Genomic DNA, 20,806 nt, shown 5'->3' on the forward strand with positions numbered 1-20,806 from the left:
CTAGTCAACAAGATTGTTATGTTCACTTCATTTGCTCTTGTTATCCAGGAACATGTGCCAACTGACAGTTTCCAAATGGAGGTTAAAAGTACATTAAAAACATGTAAAATGTCAACAAGAATCACACTTTGTATATTTACCATTTCATAGAACTTTTGTAAGTAACTTAGTGAGAAAGATAAAGCAATTAGCAAGCCTCTGATGCAATACAACCACAAAATTAAATCTTCATAAATTTGAATCATTGCCCTTTCCTCCAAGAAACCTGCCATTTAAAACTCAACTGATGATTCTAATTTTACACTCTTTACCCCATCAAAAAACTGACTGAAAAATCTGATGACTTCTTTAACCTTTTTAGTCTATTGGCAGTGGTGCAGTAAGAGAGAAGCTATCCTCCTTAGGGGTGTCTGTCAAGTTCTTTACTGTGTACTATGCTCAGTTACTTAAAAGAAAAAAAGTACTGTGTCATTTATAAAATAGGAGTTCATGTTGAAGAATTTCACTCTCTGCCACTCTGGATGAAGTTAAGAAACTTAAGAACCCAATGTTTCTTGGAATAGTAGCTTGTTAACCTTTGCAATTTCTTTAAAGCAGGAGGTCATGGCAGTGCTGTGGATAGATGTTAATTTTCTTGACAACACCACTGGAAACACAGTTGGTAGCTTTGGGATAAGCCTCCAATTTGTGGCATTTTACTAACAGGATCACATGATTCCTGCTAGTAAAACTGGCTGCTGGCTTTTTCTCACAAACTAAGTATAAGGCTTTGCACTGGACTGAAATAACCTCGGTCATAATTGGTCCCTTCTTCTACTATGAATTTCTGCATGTATCAAAGTTAACTGGGCTTGGACAGGACAACAGCTCTTGATCTTGTAGTGTCAGCCCTTTAGTTGTTTAGAACTGTTGAATGTGTTATGTTAGCAATCAGTTCTCTGGCAACTGACCCAAGAGCTGCAGAAATCAGACTGGGAAAAATATACAAGTATCAAAATAATGAAGTCATACTTCATTTTGCTTAAGCATATATATATATATGGAAATTATGGTAAAACTTCCAAATATGAACAGCAACAACACTACCCATCTGTAAATGTGGCCAACTTGTAATTTCCCTCACAATTATTTATTGTTTCCACTTTGAGAATGTGAGAGATTCCTAAAAGAAATGGAAGAAGTTGAATTCCTTTTATTTCGGTGAGGTTACCTTCTCGCTGCTAAAACAGATAGATGATTGACTTGGGAAAGGTTTCAGAAAGTAATTTCCTCCTACAGACAGGATCTAAGGAAAGCACAGAGCCTTGTCACAGAGAAGATTTTGGAACACATCTATTATACTTGTCATTTCCACTGAAAGGATATCCTAGGCTCAGGAGTTTTAACTTTCCTCTTAGCTGCATGAGAATTTTACAGAACTAGGTGAATTCTTGTTGCCTACTTACCTCCTACCAATAGAGAAGCAGAGGTACTTTTTAAAAGTATGAACAATGTCAGGACCTCTTGTTTTGATGTTTCCTCTTTGAAAGAGGTTTTTTAGCTATATTTTAACAAAAAGAAGCACAGTTTAACTGTGCAGCATGAAGGAGATTTCCGTTTTGGGAAAACTTCTTATAAATTCCTAGTAAAGATATTAATGCAAGCAATTTTCATTACTGTATATTTTTCAATGGCAGGACTGATCAAGCTCAGGATACCAATATAATGTTGGGAGATAAAAATTAGTATTCTAATGCACCATAGTCAATAGGTTAGTTTATTGAAAACTGGCATTGAGACATCGTTCATTTATGGCACCTGAGGTTGAATGCAGACTAGGACCTCTTAGTAGCTGGCAAAATGTCATTGTTGAGATGAGATTTGGAGACTGTACTCAGAATGAGATGGTAAAATGTAGCCAATAACCCCGGGGGCCATGTGATAGAAGTTCTGAATATGTGAATGTTTTAGGTACTGTGTGGGCAGGACTAAAATGTGACAAAGACTGTGTCTTTTTTATGTACATGTTGAAGTAGTTGAAGCTGTAATATATCCTGATCAGATACAACAAAAACAAAGGCAGATTTAATGGCCAAATCTAGTCTGTGCTCTCCAGCATCCATGAAAATACCGCCAATTCATTTGTCCAGGGTTTTTGGCAGGGGAATGTTGGAATATCATAAACACAGCTGAAAAATTCTTAAACAAGCAAAAAGCTACCTTAAATGGAAGTGAAGATGTGACTACAGTTTTGTGGAGAGAAAAAACGAACGTCATTGCTTTCCTGTTGTAGATATTCAATTGCCATGGTGCGGAAAACTTAGTGCATTAGGGTATCAGATAGTGATGTGAACTGTTCTTAAATCTTAGATTCTGACTGGGGAAGTATGGATTCAGAAAGTGGGTATACTTTAAGAAATCAACATGCTAAGATGACACTGCCAAAAACATTTGCTTTAGAAACCTCTAACTTTGATTCTAAAAGCAAACATCTCATGTGCATTGCAATAGGTAAGCCTGTTTGTTTTCTCAATGGAAGTTCCCTCATGGACCTTAAGAACTTCAGTAGTCATTGCAGAATAGTCTGAATAACTTTAAGCTGAATGAAAGCAAAACAAGCCAAATTTCCCAAAATAGTAAAGACTGAAGAATGGGTTACTCCCTGTGAATAGGGAAAAGCATACTCAGATGGCATACTGCCTAATTGAGGATGAGTCTGAATATTTGCAGAGAGGGTTCATGTGCTTGGCAGGTGCTAGGACTTTTAAGTCTTTGTGCCTGATACATAGCTCATGATTATTTTTTAAAATGTAGTGAATCCAACTATAGGTGTAAGCAGGTCTTGATAGGTAGTGTTATGGGTCCAGGCAGTCTACAATACTGATACAGTAGGGGTACTGAGTCAATAAGCCGGAGAAATCTCAGTGGAGTGCCTATTAGGGAGGAGTTGAAACTACTGATGTGGCAGAGAAGAAATGCATTGGAAATCTATGGAGACCCAGCTACACTATGGTCTCCCCTTTATCTTCATACTTAGAGCTGAAATGGATAAAAAGCATCACACCCTCATCATAATCAAATAGTTCCTCTTTAAAACCTTCTTACTAAATAGTTTGTGCTCTGGTTTTGTAGCAGAAAATACTTTTCAGAGAAGCCAAGCTTTCATTTTGCTTAATTTTTATTTATCTATTTTCTTTTCTTTTTTTGGGGGGCCTGTCGTGGATCCTGAACTCTGGGCCTGGGCGCTGTCCCTCAGCTCTTCAGCTCAAGGCCACTGCTCTACCACTTGAGCCACACCACCACTTCTGACTTTTATTTGCTTATGTGGTGCTGAAGAATTGAACCCAGGGTCTCATGCATGCAAGGCAAGCACTCTCCCACTGGGCCACCTTCCCAGCCCTATTTACCTATTTTTTAAACAGTTGAACCAGCAATAGACAATGCCAAAAGAAATGCTGAGTACCTTCTGTTTGCAATGCCATTAATTGGAGACAATTATTAATATTTGATTAAAACCCACAATTCTTTAATGAGAACAAAACAATAGCATGAAGGAATTGTTCTTTTAACAAATACATGGATATAGGAGCAGGCCTATGTAGCCAGGAGTCTCTGGGTCCTGCTAATTGATAAATTTACCACTGTCTGTCTTTGTATTTCAGAACAAATGTTTATTTTCTTTTTTCCAATAGGGAATTCTCATCGGTTCACTAGAAATTACTTTTCTGTCAAAAAAGGGAGAGGGTATATCCTCTTTACATTGAGCCAGTATCTGTGTAAAATATTGATGAGAAGGTTCCCACAACTTGTTTCAGAGACAGGCTGCTTCTGGTATGAAGTGCTGGTTAATCAACCAAATGGCAAATCAAATTAGCTAAGTTTAGCTAAGTACCAAGTGCCCTGCTCTTTCCCATGAAATTTATGGTACTTAAAAATCTTATGTGCAGAAATAACTAATGTATGCTCAAGGTACTCTAACTGTTCAATCCTGCTCCTCCTGGAGAAATGGAGAGAAACAGTCAAACAGGAAGTCATTTTACAAATGGAGAGAGAAATCTTGTACTGAGATTTCACATTCAAGGTCTCTACTCACCTACACACAGAGTAAGCTTAGGCAAAAAGGACCACACTGATTATTAATGATGCCCTATGAAAGGGGCAGGGCAGATATTTTCACTGTTATCTTGTAGAAATGGACAACTGAGGGACAGAGATAGGAAAAGGAATTGGTTACATGTCATATTAACAAATTTTGTTTCTGAAACTTAGGGCCATTGACTCTTAAACCACTGATAATTCCACTGTGATTAATTTGAGGGCCTACCCTTTTATGCCTTCTCTGTGCTCTGTATGGAGGAGAATGAAAAATATAATGATAATATTGATACACTCCTGAGTATAACAACAGAACAGGGATTCTAATTAAAATAGCAGCAGAAAAGGGATTATCAAAATATAATCCTATCTTTCCTGTATGTTTTATTCTTTATGTAGCCATACTACCTTTTTCCATGGTATTCGCTATCTTGGTTTGTCTGCCTAAGCAAATGGATGGAGATACACATATAAAACACTGTAGCAGTAGATGGTAGGTGGACTAGAAGTTCTCATGGCTGAGTTGGCTAGGATGACTCTCCTAGTTTCACTCTTTCTGTGAGATTGTACATGAACGAGAGGTGGTTCTACTACAATGATGGACTATTTGGTTGACAGTGATGGCAGCACAGGTGATAAGGTTCAGACAAGCCTCAGGTACCAGATCTTTTGTTCAGTGATCATCCTCAGTATCGTGTACAACTTTTAGAGAATCACATCTTTGAAGTGAGGACTAGGTTAAAAGCATTTCAGAATTGTTCCAGAATGTGTAAACCATGATTTTAATGATGCTTCTTTATCTCCCTTGAACAGGAATTGAAAGCTGGGTGCTGTTCTACTTCCCAGTTTTTTAGATCACCTCCATTTGGGGATTGTGGAGGTAGATGTAGGTGGAATATTTTTCTTCAGGGCTTTCAGTCCTAGCAGCTGACACCATGAAGCTGCTACAAATGTCCAACTTCACAAGATACTGAAATTTGGTAAAACTAGGGAGACAGGTGAAAATTAGCACCTTGATACTTACAGCCCAACGTTTGCTTTCAGCATGTGGCTTGGGTGCTAGTGACAGCCCAGAACCAGAACTTGCTGCAAAAAATATGGAAGTGAAAAATGTTTTTTATATATATTTCCACTTCATACTGGTTTGGGACCCTATAGCCAGACAACAATTACTACTCAGGGCCAACCTTTATGAGTACTTTAAGAAAGGAGGTATGCAGTCTTGTTGAGGAGGTTATTTCTTGCAAAAACATAGGTCCTTCATGGCTCTGGCCACAATTACATTGCTATTATGGTAGCAAAAGAAGCGTCTACAATTTTCGTCAGGAGAAAAATAATTTTTTTTCCTGTCATTTGAAGGACTCATGGCTTAGGGATTCGAGGGGCTTCACTCTTTGAAATGAAACTCAAGACCCCAGGGAAGCTGAGTTACTGCACACAAAAGCAGTGTCACTGTTTCTTGGCTCGGAACGCTGTTGAGAGGGTCCTATCCTAACATTTCCTTTAGGCTCAGGGAGAAAGCCAGAAGACTAAGGCAAAGCTCCTCTCTCTAAAACCTGCTTCAATCTCAGGTTGCAAGGAATGTGCAGTGATAGGGCAGCCTGGCAGGTAACCATGTGACAGTGATGATCCAAGCTAATATGCTGGCACTCAAGCCTGGGAAATAAGAAGTGATCATTTCAGTTAAGAGTGAAAATTCAGGCTGGATCACTCTGTCACTTGGGATGCATTACAAGGTGACATTCTGCAGTATATAGTACATAATCCACCTGGACTGGGGCTCAGAGGTCCAATACACTCACCTCGACTCAGCCCGTCGGGTCCTCGGAGAATCCGACATTCTTCTATCTGGCCAAATGGAGAAAACATCACTCTGATATCGTTCTCATTACATTTCTTTGAAACCATTCCTATGAACAATTTTCTGTCTTCCACGGCTAGGAGATAAAAAGAATGAATAAGCAAAGGCCATCTCATCTTTATTTCTTGTAATCAATGCTTCATTACCACATCAGACTAGGCCCTGCCACGTAAGACTGAGTGTAGTCCTAAAGCTCACTCTAGACTTCCAGTCTGTCCCTCCTCTTAGATACCAGATCCTGCTTCTCCCTTTACCTTGCTCTTCAAGAACACCTCATCTCTCTGTAGTCTTCTTGTTCCTAACATGATGTCTTCATAGGACACAGAAAATCCTTTTCTATCCATTCAGAAATCAATGGGCATAGGTTTGGTGGCTCACATCTGCATTCCAAGTTACTAAGGAGGCAGAGATCAGGAAGTTTGTGATTCAAGGCCAGCTTGAGAAAAAGTAAGACCCATCTCAACAAATGAACTGGATAAGTGGTTCATGTCTGTTAAGATGAGAGGATTTCAGTCAGGCTGGCATGGGGAAGTGCAAGACTATCTGAAAAGTAAATCAAGAAGGGATGGAGACATGGCTTGAGTGGTAGAGCACCTGCCTAGAAAGGGTGACACCCTGTGTTCAAACCCCAGTATTGCTAAAATAAAATTAATAGTAAGATGTTTATGTTTACAAAAATTTTAAAGTACTTATGTAATTGTCAAACATTACCATTCTGTGGTGTTTACCATTGTGTAGAGATGAGTTTGGATACAAATTTTATTTTACTTTATACATGCTACAGAAAGAGAAAGATCAGAAGAGGGGAAATAGGAGATACAGTTTAACAGCATATGAAGCTTCTAACAAAGGTTCCAAGGGAAGAGAGTACTTTTCTCATTCTATTTCAAACAGCTAAGTCCACTGATCAAGACGAGAATCAGAGACCACTGAGTCTCATTTCTCTGGAGAGCTAGGAAAGTCTCCTTGCCTTGGCAGTATAGCTTTCCTAGGTTCCTCACCTGATTCTAATCACCCAGGGTGGTTACAAGGGAAGCAGATGCAAATCCTAGCAAAGGGAAGTAGGGTGTTGTTACCCCTGGTACGCACAGGGGTAAAAAACTTCAGAGAAGTACGAGGAGGAAACTCTACCTTCAATCACTTGGAGGTAGGATTTTTGAGGGAGAGATGCACATTAGGTATCATACCAATATGTGCAAATTGAAATTTGACAGGGTAAAAATGAAGCAACTTCTGCTTCAAGTGATCCAGAGAGTCTCTCAAAGTCTCCATGCTGTGCTTGGGATTTGTGGCCTATATTTAGATTGAAAGACTGGGTTATAACTGATTTTAGCACAGTGCTAAAAGAGTTGTTTTAACCTTTTTAGGCATCATAGATGCTCACGGGGAGAAGGCTTGCTTATTTGCTTCATTTCAATCCATTTATTTGTACTAAAAAGAAGAAAGAAAAAGGAAGAGAAAGGAAGAAGGAAAAAGAAGAGAAAGAAAGAAAGAAAAGGAAGAAAGGAAGGAAGGAAGGAAGGAAGGAAGGAAGGGAGGGAGGAAGGAAGGAAGGGAGGGAGGGAGGAAGGAAGGAAGGAAGGAAAGGAAGTGGCTACTTTAGGAATTACAGAGTCCTGGCTTGGACACAGGTTGATGTATATAAATCTTTGTTCTCAATCTGTTTATAATCTTGTCATTCCTATTAAATTCTCTCATTTCTGTTTCTTTTTGTCCTTCGTGGATGGACAGTATCTTATTTTCATTTAACCAACGAAGATCTATTGCAGACTTATGGGGGCCAGTTGCTTCTGGGTTCCAATTAAAATATGTAGTCTGTGCCCTCTTGAAGCTGGGGAAGATCTGTTCATGAAGCAGGCCACTCAAGAGGAGCCCTGTGCAGCGGGATCCCCTGTGGTGACAGCAAAGTCCCGTGTCTGTTCTAATATTACCTGATGTCATGTATGGCTACTGGGCACTTAAAACTGGTTAATGAGATTAAGGAACTGAGTTTTTTTTTAAAAATGTAACTTCATTTTAGTTAATTTAAAAGCCCCATGTAGCTACTACAGAGGGCAGTATAGCTTTGAAGAATCTACATGAGCCAGCTGAACAATCTGTCATAAAATTCCAGAATGTAGATGAGGGACTTGAGAAATATGTTATTCATCCAGCCTCCAGTGTTCTTTTCCATCTACTGTATTTGCTTCAAATGCAGAGGAAGCAGATGAGTCTTACAGGGTACAGCCAAGGCCATGATGAAAAAAACCACAAAAAACAAAAACAAATAAAAAAAAACTTAGGTTCTCTATGCTGCCATTAACTTGATGTTGATGTTGGAGAATTTTGGGACTTCTGGGATCACAATTTTTTCACCCAGAGATGCAGGTTTATTCTTTTCTTCTCCCCCCCCCCCCGCCCTACAGCACTGGAGAGAAGGTAGCTCAGCTATATGCTTCAGCTAGCTGATTGGAGGTGGCAGATGCTTGGAGTGATGCTCAGTCATTCTCACCCAGTCTCTCTCCATTCTTAGGATACCTTGTAAGACAACTCAGAAAAACTCTAAGGCTCTTTTAAGAAGCACATATCTTTGAATAGACTAGCAGTGGGATGAGGAAGCAAGTAACTAGGCCTGACACAGAGTTAACAGTAGCAGGAGTTTAATTTTAGAGGATAGAAGGCTGACAGGGGTGAAGAAGGGGCTCAAAGACAAGGAGAGTACTGGCCAGTCAAAGGACGATGTTTATGTCCACACTCAAAGTAGTCATGAGCAACAAGCTTGATGGAATCTGATTACTGGGAGAGAGGATGCTGAACACCTGACTGCCTTTAGTTAGTTGAGAATTTTTCAATGTAAGTCTCATACCAATGATCTACTATGGACTGGATTAAGCCTAGTGGTCAGGCACAGCAAGGAACACCAACACTGAAACATCAAGAAGCCCCAGCAAGGAGCTTTCTTTAAAGCTCAGGGCGACTCTAGGCTACCTATGATGCCTAGACTTGTTCACATGGGAGGATTTGGGCTGAGTAGCCCTGTGGAAAGGAGTACTCTCTTGAGAAAGGGGAGATAGATGGAACTGATCAAAATAAGGCAGAGGACAGAAGGAAATACTTCTAGTTTGCAGTTGTTATTTCTTCTTCCCTCTCATCTCTGAGACTCCTATACCCACCAAAATAAGATGGGCACCTGTATGAGAATAATCAAAATTTTTGTTGTATTTCTCCTACCTTGGAAGATCTTATTTCAGTTTTTTTAAGTAAAAGAAAAAATCTTACTTGGTCCCTGTGTTCATTGGTAAACCTCTAATTATGGTGGTTGGCTCATACAATTTGCAGGTTTTGAGTTCCAGGGTAATGCTATAGTAAGTTCAAAATGTAGCTACTAAAGTAAGCTAAAAAATGACTTTTCCTAAGATGAATATTCAAAAAATGGAAATTACTCATGAGAAAACCTGATGACTAAGAATAGCCATCTCTAAGGATAAGCCCAGCCAGGCCATGAGAGGAGGGTAATTCTTTTTAAAACAAAAAACAATGATTACTTAAAGGGGGAAATAAAAAGGAAACTTCCCCATTCATATGCTGCTCAAAATGCTAGTCTTCTTTGCTGCATGTGTGCAGGAAGCTGGGCCTTTATAATCTGTTACTAGTTGAAGTTACTTTGTGGTCACAAGAGTTTGGCCATGTTGGCTTTAGGAATATGAGAGTCATTAAACATCTTTCTTCTCCCCTGAGCTATCCCAGCTTCCAGGGAAAATTTTTTTTGTAACGTTTATTCCCAGCCTTCCCCTTGTAAATATTCTAAATAAACAAAATTATCTTGAATTCACTTAACTCTGCTATCACTTTTTGGTAACTTTATTGGTGAGTATTTTCTGAGTATTAATGGGAAAATAAGTTGTGGGTTTTATTTTTGGTGCTGGTCCTAGGGCTTGAACTCAGGGCCTGGGAACTGTCCCTTAGTTTTTGGTCAAGGCTAACATTCTTAACACTTGAGCCTGGATCATTCTACTCCTGGATTTATTGGACTTCCCTGCCCAAGCTGGCTTTGAATCCTCATTTCTGTTTCCTGAGTAGCTAGGATGATAGACGTGAGCCACGAATGCCTGGTTTTCTCATTTAGAAAAAAAATCTATGAGGATGTGGATTCCATAAATGTTCACACTACTATATTCATACTAGACTACTAGGTACTCTTGGGGGATGGGAGGAGAAATGAAAGGTATAGTCCCTGCCTGCATTTTCCTCTAGGACAGCCAGTGAGTGCAGGGCCAGACCTTCATATGTGAAGTGCTCACAGATGGGGTCTCCCCCATTAATAACAAACAGCAGAAGGACTGAAAGGGGTTCCATACTACTAACCATTTAAAGTTCACCCTTGGTATCATGAATTAAGGTTAAAGTCTTAGGTATAAGGGTAACTTTTTAAAGTTAGGGGAATAGAAACTTCATTAAAAAAATCCCTAATTGTAAGTCTGTGCTAACACTCTGGTGTAAAATCTGTCAAAGTCACACCTGGATTTGGGGCTGCCTGAATTAATTAACAACTTTTGAATGTGTTAGTGCTAACATATGGCATTTAATTACTGCCTCCAAATCTGTGAGTCTCTCCACTATGAATTTCAAAATTATTTCCTCATCTTTGAGTAAACCAAAAAGTGACTGGATAGAAACATCCGTGATTCCTACTTTGCAGGTCTTCACCCCTGCCCCCCCCCCCCAACAAAATTTAGTTACCATGACTTCTGCTAGCTCTAAACTTGATGCATAAATACAGGAGGGTTTGTAGGCTCTGAGAAAAGGAGTCTGTGGTCTACTTATTAAGTAGCATTTCTGGATACTAGGCTTTTAAGGATCCTTGACAAGTTGTAAGGCTGGAAGGTTAAAGCAGGGTGGATTTATACGCTCTGTCTAGTGAGAGTAAAAACAATCCCCTCGCAACAAGAAGCATGGCATAATACTCAATACTGGCTCCAGCTTCAGAGATACAAGCACAGGAGCAGAGGTGATTCCATGAGACTAGCTTCAGCAACTGCTTTTAAGTCTTGCACAGCTAGTACCTCCTATTGTACCTACACTTATTGTACACCCAGGACTAATGCTTGGTTGGTATAAATGAAGAAGAATGAAACAGAATAACTAGGCTTGTGTGGTTAATTCAGAACCTTAAACCTACACCTCAAGTACTCACTTCATATATCACTCATTCATTTTTTTTCTGCAATGGAAAAATATGTTGTGTTTTGTTGACAATTGGCTATTTCAATGTATTCTTCTTAAGAGCTTTATTATTGACTGCTTATTTAGGGTGGGTTTTTTTTTCTTCTTCTTCTTGTTTGGATACCAGGTTCAGTAGAAGAATGTGATCAGGAAATAAGATGTTGTGAATCTGTACAAATGTGCTACAGGCTGAAGCTAAAACTGGAGTCAATTGGAGGGTATGGTGTAAGAAACTACAGAGATTTAGGAAGCCCATTAAGTAAGATCTATACTACAGGGCTGACCTAGGAACAATCTAGCAATTTCTGGGCTCACCACAGAAGTTCCTTTTATCAGAATCTCTAGATGTATGAGAGTTTCAAAGGGTAGTTGTAAGTTGTGTTGCTGGAATTCATTTGTCCATCATTAATTGATCTGTGATTAGCAGCCCTTTCTTGCTCAGCAAATATAAAGTTTTAGAAATCTGAGCACAGAGATAATGAAGACAGTTACTGTCTGACTGTGATGAGTCCTTTGTGCTGTACATAAATGTCAGCAAACTCAATAAAAGTGCAATTAGAGCTCGTTATACTTCTTTCACAGCTACAGCAGCTATTTACAGCATCTGAGCTAAAGAAATCTTTGTGCTCTTTGAGCTTTTAAAACTATGCTTACCTGTCAGAAATGCCATGTGGAAGCAGAAAGGGCTGCAGCTTTTATCACCTACTTTAGAACAGCACATAATTCTTCTGTTTCTTAAATCAGACCCAAGGAGAACCATGAAATATGCTCATGTATACAAGATGAAATTCCATGGGAACCTCCATAAAACGAACCCTGAAACATAGCTTTTAGCCCATTTGTAACTTCTGTTTTTTTCTTAGTAGAAATGTAGATAATGAAGGTCAGTCTACAAAGTGGGAGGACGGTAGGCTCCACTAGAGGGTTTGGGGGTTTCCTTTCTACGTACAGGTCTACATTTTAAACAGCCAAAGCCTGGGCTTGTCAGCCTCTGCCACTCAGACTGCACTGAAACATCATCCTTGGGGGAATTATGTTAACTTAACGTAACAATACACTTAAAGATCTGTGTCAGATATTATATATACTAAGCTCTTTACAGATAAGATGTTAACTTAGGTAATCCTCAAACAACCATGAAAGGCAGATATAACAAAATGAGTTCACAGCCACACTATGGTAGCCCCTTCTTAGAGGTGAAGATGCTAAGGCTACATGAAGTTATGTAACTTGTCAAAGGACACAGCCAACAAGGGCAGAGTCCATTCTAGACTCTCAAGACCTTAATGTATATCCCCATGCTTTTCCCGATTTTTAGGCACTTCCTTATCCTAGCAATAATTGTGCCCACTTCTTGTCTTTTGGGTGTCTGGGGACACCCATGTGCATGGTAATTTTAGTCTTCTGTAACTATAAACCTAATGTAAATATGATCTTCAGTGTTTAAAGCAGATATTGGACAGAAAGAGAAGCAAAACACTCTTGAGAACTCCCAGCAGCTTGCCTATGCAAAGGATTCCTATGTCAGAGTATATATATATGCAAAGCAGAAAACATGAAAGAAGAAATCACCTCAGGTTTCAACTATTTGGGTATTTCAGGTCATGTTTTCAGAAAGCGCAGCTCTCTAATTCATGCTGTTATAAATACAATGTAGGCTCAGAAATAAGACAAATCCTTTTCCAGAGACTTTAATCCCATAGCCAGCACCCTGACAGTTTAGAGAATTGCTCAGAATATCTCTTGGTAGCTAGACGCTCCAAGAAGATGTGCAATGACAGGGTTCATCCTACAAATATAAGATTAATCTCTCCTGCCTGCCACTAAGGGATAGAACAGATGGTGAATGGGCACCTCTGGGGCAAAAGAGCTCCAGAAATTAGCACAGGAAATGGCCTTGTGTCTAGGCAGACATGCTGAGCAAAGAACACTATAAAGTCAGGGGATATCTCTGAGTGATAACAATAATATTTTACAGAAGTGCTCTATCATTTACAAAATCACTTATAAACCATATTGGAGCATCTGGGAAGAACAAAAAGCCAACCCAGGTTAGATAATTACCATTGCTCCTATAAATAAGATTCAAAGTTGCTTATTTAAGTATCCATTGGGCACTTGAATCAGAAGACTGAGTATGAGACCAGTCTCTTGCAGTCTTTTCTTTTTCAAGTTTATTGTTACAAAGCTAACCTTCCCCCACAGACATATCTGATCCACAGTAAGTAACCAACAAGTTGTTGTTGAATGAATGAATGAAGCAACTTAATCATATTCTATCAACAAAGCAGTGGCAGAGGTTAGAACTTGTGTTTAGAACTAAATTCAGTGTATCTGATAAAGGAACATGGGAAAAGTGAATTCTCACTATGAAAAGTATAGGGCTAAAGAGCCAGTGGGAAAAGTATCAGTGTTTGCTCCATGTCCAGGAAAGCTCTGATATACCAAGTGCCAGCAGTGCCATGCAACAACTTGGAATTATCTTTACAACTTTCTAGTCTATGAAGAAGCCAGAAAATGGGCTGTACTACAATTAGCAAAATATATCTTGGAGGAGATTTAGAGCCCAGCCATAATTTACATGTGCAGATATGTAGCTCTCTAAGTGCGTGGCTTCTGCACTCATTACTAATTAATGAGGTGCAAAACTGCCTGCTGGAAGGAAGCCGTGCTGATTATGCCAGTCTTGTGGGGCGAAGGGGCTCTGTGCTATAGGAAGGTGGAAGGTTCTTTTAACATAGATTTCAGGAAATTACAAGAACAAAACAAGGACAGAACATCTGTATAAATGGAAGCAAAAACTTAAGAGAGAAATGTGGGTTATCAACTCTAGTAGCTTGACGAGGCAAATTCCAATTATCTCATGGACCTCAACAAATGCATATTTTTGCAGTGAGTGTACATTTACTTAACCAGCAGGCTGAGTTATGATGTAAATGTATTGGTACAATTTAGAGAAGAATGCAATAAGACAAAGAGGAATAAAGGAAAAGAGTAAAAACAAAAAACAAGAAAATCTATTTTTTAATGGGCAACTCCTTTCTCTCTCTATGTTGTGTTGGAGGGAATATCACATGACCATCACACAGGACAAGCCTTAGGCAGGTAGTCATAGAAAGGCATTCCTTTAAATGTCACAGATCTCCGCACCAGAGGTAACTATGACAGAGGACTAGAGTGTGTACTTCTCCAGATATGCTGACCACAGTGGAAGGCAGTGGGTCAGCAACCTCCCTGTTCCAGGGCTAAAATGTAGCTAGACCAGTCCCCTCTCCCCCACCTGACTTATACAGAAGCAGACATTATTGAAGAAGCAGTTGGTTACCACCTACCGTTTGACTTTTCACTATCTGCAGGTTTCATCTGAATAGGATGATGCATCTAAAAATACAAAAGTGAGAAAGTAAAGGCAGATTGAACAACTGTAAAACCAGTCTCAGAAATCTGATACTATATGACTAGAGTACTGCTCTTGTTACCATGTAAGTAATAACAAAACTTTTCTTGGGTAAAACTACCTATGTTAAAAAACACACTTGAGTTTTGTTTTCTGGAATATGGCCTTTTAAGTCAAGGGGCACTGAAACATAGTACTTAAAAGCTTGGGGGCTTTGGAGTCAGGCTTGACCTCAAAACTGGCCTTGACAATTAATACAATTTCTGCCTCTATATTGTAGATAATTCTGATTCTGTCTTTCATTACAGCTACATGATCTTGGATTTACTGTTTTAACCTCTCTGAGCTTCAGCCTCCTCTTTGGTGAGATGGAGATACTGCTGGCATACAGAGTGATGAGAAGTTAAATGAGAAACCGAATGTAAAGTGCTTCATACATAAACAAAACCTAGGATGTGTTGACAAAAATTAGTTATTGTGATTGTATTATTCAAATGTAGACTGTCCTTGTTTTTCTCCTGGTTATTCTATATGTCTGCTTTGTGGATTTCATTCAGGTTTCATAGTTATGCATAATTTGAAAGTCTAACAGTTGATTGATTCAGGCATCAATATGTAATATTTTTATGTGCTAAATATAGAACAGGAATGAGAGCCACTGGAAGAACATAGAGAGTGAGTATGAGGAAAGGCAAAGAGTGAGAAGAAGAGGGAAGAGAAGGGGGAGAGAAGGGGAAAGAAGGGTAAGAGGGAGACATGGGCCTTATGATCATAATCAGTACATATGCAGGAACTGAAAGGCCTTGAAACAACTGGGTATGACATCCAGGTGGACTCAGGATGCTTCTAACCCTTTATACAACGCTGACGATATCATTGTGTGTGATCCTCAGAGTTTACTCCAAGCACAGGATGTCACCACCATTTCCAATTAAAACCAATTCCTCAAACTACTTTCACAGGTCCTCTTGCATCCCATTTCATCATACCCTAAGGAACACAGAAGCCATAGGGTGGATGGAATCACTGGCTGTGCAAATGCTTTTATTATAATGGGTCCCGTTCTCTGTGAACCTTTAATTTCCCCCATGGACTTCCATCACTTGCAAGCAAGCCACAGCCTGGGTTTATCTAATTTGAATGAAAGGAGAATGGTACTTGGCTTTGGCACTTACATGATGGGAAATTATTATCAGGCTGTCCATGTGCACCTAATATCTGCCAGGGTTTTTAGAACACAAGAAGAAAATGAAAGAGGAAGGACTGTCAAGGGATAAGAGGTTAAATAATGTAGAGCTGCTTCATTTCCCTAAAAGGCCAAGATGATCTTATGCATAGAACAGATCTACCAGTAGGCTCACTTCACTCATTTATACTTTTCATTTGTGGAGCAGGGAAGACAATAAGAACGTAATGTGTATAGAGATCCTAAGTAGACATGCCTTTTCATAATAAACGTAGAATATTTACCTTAAAAAGCAGGCAGGGGTAAACTGTAGAAACACCTGATTTAGGCTAAAGAATGTGGAGAAGACAGATAAAATGTTTTGTGAAAATCAATAGTCTTTGAGTAAACTATCCTTCCAGGATGTGTCTGTCCACTTGATCAGCAAACATGGAAGAAATACCCACTGCATGTTGAGCTCTAGGCTGAGGCATGGTAACACAGGTAAAGTGAAGATGGTTCCTTCCTTTTAGGTGCTTACTGTGTGGTAGGAAACATTACTGTAGCCAGTCAGGCAATATGTCCAGTGCTGGAGGAAAGGCAAGAAAAAGCTTCTAGGAGTCTAGAGGTGTAGGTAATTTACTATCTGGAAAAGAAGGTGAAGGTTGAGCCAGTTGTGGTAGTGTGCACCTGTAATCCTAGCTATATACACAGCAGGTTGAGGCAAGAGGATTCACAGTTCAAGGCCAGCCTCAGGAAAGTAATTGATATGTATTTAGTAAAATATACTCAGAATAGCAACTAAACAAAATAATACAGCCACAAAAGGGCTCTGAATGTAGTTCAAGTGGTATAGCACTTGCTTAGCATGTATAAGGTCTTAGTTTCAACCCCTTAGTACCACAAAAACAAAACAAAAAGGTGAAGGTTAGCCTAGTATCTAGGGATGATACATGAAGCTCATTGGCTATCCCAAAACCGAGGTAAGAGTGGGTACACTGCTTTCCTTTCTGCAAGGTGTTCATCCTGTCATGCAAGTAAGGAAGGGAATGAGAAGAGCTACAAAGGTGTCAGTATCTAGGTCTGAGAGCGTCTTCTGAGTTGAGACTGCTTTCATCAGGTTCATGGTCAGGTACAGATTTAAGTAGCAAAGGCAGAAAGACAGAATTTGAAGTGTTGAAAAGTCGGTTTTGGCCATGGCACAGAGGACTGACTACAGAAGAGAGACACAGGAGCCAGGGAAGACAGTGAAAAGGTTTCTGCAAATAGCCCAGGTAACACTAAACTTCAATGGTAATTGGCAGGTCATGAGATGAAGAAGGATAACTCCAGACTCAGACAGCTAAATGGATGATAGAATCATTCCCCAAATAGGGAAAACAGAAAGGAGTTTTGGAGGAGGCTAACAAGCACAGGTCTGGATATACTACATTTGATGTGATGAGATACAGAGAAGTTGGAAATGCGGAGATCAAGCTTGAGAGAGGGGCCAGGCCTCAGAAGCCATTGTGGTATGTGGTAATGGATACTACAGCATCAGTGAAGCTGCCAGGATGACAATGAGAAAGAAAAGAGTCAACAGTGATGGGAGAACCATGGATCATGAGGAAATGGGTATCTAATAAAGAGGACAGAGCAAAGGTCAGACAGGGAGGTAGGAGAAGCAGGAGACACAGATCCTGTAGCAGCCATAAGAGGGATTACCAAGAATAAGAGCATGGTCAGAACAGATGCTACTAGAGACCATAATGAAAACACCAAAATATCTTTTGGGATTAGGCAACAAAAAATTCTCTAGGGAATTTGTCAAAAGTAGTTTCTGGGAAGTAGTAGGGCCAAAACTCCACATTGTAGGGAGAAGAGGCGTAATGGGTAGGACAACAATGGATATGACAGATGAAGACTTCCACTTGAGATTTGAAAATGTGCAAGATGGGGTGAGAGTAGGAGGTGGCAGCTTTTATTTCAAGATAGAAAAGACCTACATATGTTAATATACTAAAGAGTCAGATAAAACTTACAGAGAGAAAATATACACGCATATCCTGTAACTAGAAATGAAATGAACATGACTCTTGCCCTCAAGGAGCAATGTGTATATACTAAAAAAAAAAAAGCAGTAAGGGTAATCAACAGCAGAGCAACAGCAAAAACAGATGTCACAAGCATTCAGGTTTACCTGTGATATACATGGAGAACTGAAGGAGAAAATCTGGTTGGGACAAAGGCAGTATCTTTCTGCTCTGAAGCTGTGAAGGGTCCTAGAAATCATAGTCCATTGCTATAAATGGAGACATTTATAGGTGTGATTCAGGGAATAAGCAACTTCTCTAAGGATAGATACAAAGCTGGTGAACAGTAAAGAGTTGGGATGAGAAATTTAATCTCCTTACTCTAAATCCAGTGATGGCTAGCCTAGACCAAATTGCTTTTCCACAAAATGTCCAATGTGGAACACACTGATCTTCAACTAAGAAGCCAAACAGTTATTTGAGGGCATCTGCAATATTCCCTTAGCTGAAAGTAGTCTTTTGTTCTAAACTGCCACAACCCTTTGTCTCTATAACCTATGACTAGTATTACAGTATGATTCCAGTTTTTATTTTCTTGCAGCTGTTCTGTTTCTCTTTTAAAACTATCCAGAAGGCTCGTGGGAGCATATGGGCAGTGGCAACAAAGCAGCTACTATCACTATAGACTTGGGCTGTGTTTTGGTCTTCTCTGGACCCTCGGGGAAAATCTGCTTTATAGAGATCTGGATTGTCAGATTATGGAAACTTGAATGGGTGGTCACCCAACTGCACAGACATTCTGAAGACAATTAAGATAAAGTATGTAAAAGCAATGTGACCTTCTTTGAGAAAGGTGTTCAGCTGGTACTATATTAAGAAAAGCTCATTATCATAGACATTGTGTATTGAAGTGATACAGTTTGAATCACATGTAGCAGGTAAATGTCAAGCAAGACAAGAATGATGAGGAGTCATTCTCATAATGTTGTTTATCTTCCTCAAAATTCCCCAATTCTAAAAACTTGGATGGAGAGGGAGATTACTGCAGAAAAGTATACATTCTGTTTTAAAGTTTCACATTTTAAGAAAAATATTCTTTCCCAAGAGGAGAAGGGATTTCAAATATTGAATCCACATGAATCTAGAACTATACATCCATTCTCTCCTTCCTGCTTTTAGCAGATGCTGTTAGATGCTGGAAAGGCAAGGAGGATGCGTTCTTACCATGAGATGGAGCTTGTGTTATACAATAGAGAAAGATCCATCAACCATTTTTCAGAGTCTGATAAGTGTGCTGTGCTAAGACGTGCAGTGTGGAAACTCAAGAGAAAGCAAGCCCAACAGAGACTATGGACAGAAAAGTTCATTGAAGGTGGCTCAGATGGAGAAATTCTTCTTAAAGAAATCTTAATTTTAGCTAGGAACTGCATAAAGAACATTGCAGAGAAGAGAACATATATTCAAAGTGTCAGAGTAAGAAATTAAGTCATACTAAAGAATGACCAACACATGAAACAATCAGAGCTCTTAAAGATCATGCCCAAAACAAAAATACCTAGAACATAATAATACTAGTAGTGAGTGTATTCATTCATGGAATAGAGAATTCAAGAAGGAAATAATTCAAGTGTACCAAACCCTGAACTTAAACTTCCCCAGGCACCAAGATTAGCAGCCAGAAGTCACACTCTGAGAACCTTTCTCAACTATTAAAGATGGAACCAATGAAATCCCACTGCTTCTTCCCAACAAAACTCCTGCCAAGGTGAGGTGGGCTGGAGGATGGATCTCTACACATTGTGCTCAACATGTAGAGGTCCAAGTTGATAACAGCAGACCAAAGAAGGCACATATTTAACAGTCTTCCAATCAGTCCAATGTCTCCCTACGTATGAGGAGAGTTTTCTCAAAGCCATGTCTTTTTCTTATGACAAATGAGAACATAACTTCAAGAATTTTGCAAGGAGTCTCCAAAAATGTATTAAAAATTGGGGGTTGCATTTTCATAATCACATAGCATGGCTACATCTAAAGAAATAATCAGTGGTCTGTACTAACATGGTCTGTATATACTGTTTGGGGACTTGAGGAATTTTACAGATGCCAGCCTCTTGACATTCCTAAGTTAGGATGGAGCAACAGTAATGAGTCCAATACCTATGTCTAATTCAGTTCTATTTGTATCAAATTTAAAAGATTACAAGATGCTAAGGTCTGCACATTGCATACTCTGTGGACAGCATGCCTGTACTAGGCAATGGCAGAAGTCAAAGTTTTGGAAGTATCAACAGTTCATGACCAAGTGTATTTTTTCATGCTTACATTTCTATGAAGAAAGTCTTCTCAATTTGTTCTTTGATTGCACATGAATCTCTTTTTGATTTTATTGTAGAACATTTTGCCTAAAGTTACATATTAAAGTACTGGTGACTGTCCTTGTCTCTATGTAGCCCTATGTTTTAAAACAAATGAAACATAAGAAAAGAGGACATTTTAATCGATTCCTACTTCCTTCTCTGGGGAGAAGGCAGCTGTTGAATTTGTGTTATATCTGCATTATCTATTGGTATCATGTGCATAGCTGAACAGAATCACTCAAAGCATCTCACTGTGACACACCAAGAACTGGATTTTGCAGGACTGCATAGTTTTCAGTGAGGATCAGCTTGTATCTCACTGTCTTTTCGCCAGCAAAAACATGCAGCTGCTTCCTTATGGCACAGATAGGCACCCTGGCTATCTCCTGCCTGGTGGTAAAGCCTCCCCTTCATCTTGCCTATTCACAGATATGTGGCATGTGATCTGCCTCCTTTCCCCACTCCATATACACAAAAGGCTGCACAATTGAGCTGTTTTCAAAATGGCTGACCTCTGACTGGACCTTACTCCTTGATCTGCTGATCTTAGGTTCATCACAGTGGAACTCACCTGTGGCTCATGAAAATGAGAATAAGGATATAACTTTGAGCAAAGGCATTACTCCAGACCTGTGGGTCTGTATAGAGAGCTGCATCCAGCCCTGGCAATAGTTTTTACTAGCTACAGTACAAAAATTATGCCACAGAGACAGGAAGGAGGTTGGGCCATAGAGCACC

At 39.5% G+C, this 20,806-nt stretch overlaps 1 protein-coding gene across 11 annotated transcripts in view; it reads right to left on the reverse strand.

Annotated features, from left to right (window-relative positions):
* Positions 1-20,806, reverse strand: part of Celf2 (CUGBP, Elav-like family member 2) — a 162,791-nt gene that overhangs the window by 54,927 nt on the left and 87,058 nt on the right. For all 11 annotated transcript variants that reach the window (XM_013014667.1, XM_013014671.1, XM_013014666.1 and 8 more), the window contains 2 exons: positions 14,470-14,518; positions 5,877-6,011 (listed from right to left, as the gene is read on the reverse strand). In XM_013014667.1, coding sequence (XP_012870121.1) covers positions 5,877-6,011; positions 14,470-14,518 — 184 coding nt within the window. The remainder of the gene's footprint in view (positions 1-5,876; positions 6,012-14,469; positions 14,519-20,806) is intronic.

The sequence above is a fragment of the Dipodomys ordii genome, unplaced genomic scaffold (assembly GCF_000151885.1).
Source record: "Dipodomys ordii isolate 6190 unplaced genomic scaffold, Dord_2.0 Scaffold24, whole genome shotgun sequence".
In the NCBI taxonomy this organism is placed as follows: Eukaryota; Metazoa; Chordata; class Mammalia; order Rodentia; family Heteromyidae; genus Dipodomys; species Dipodomys ordii.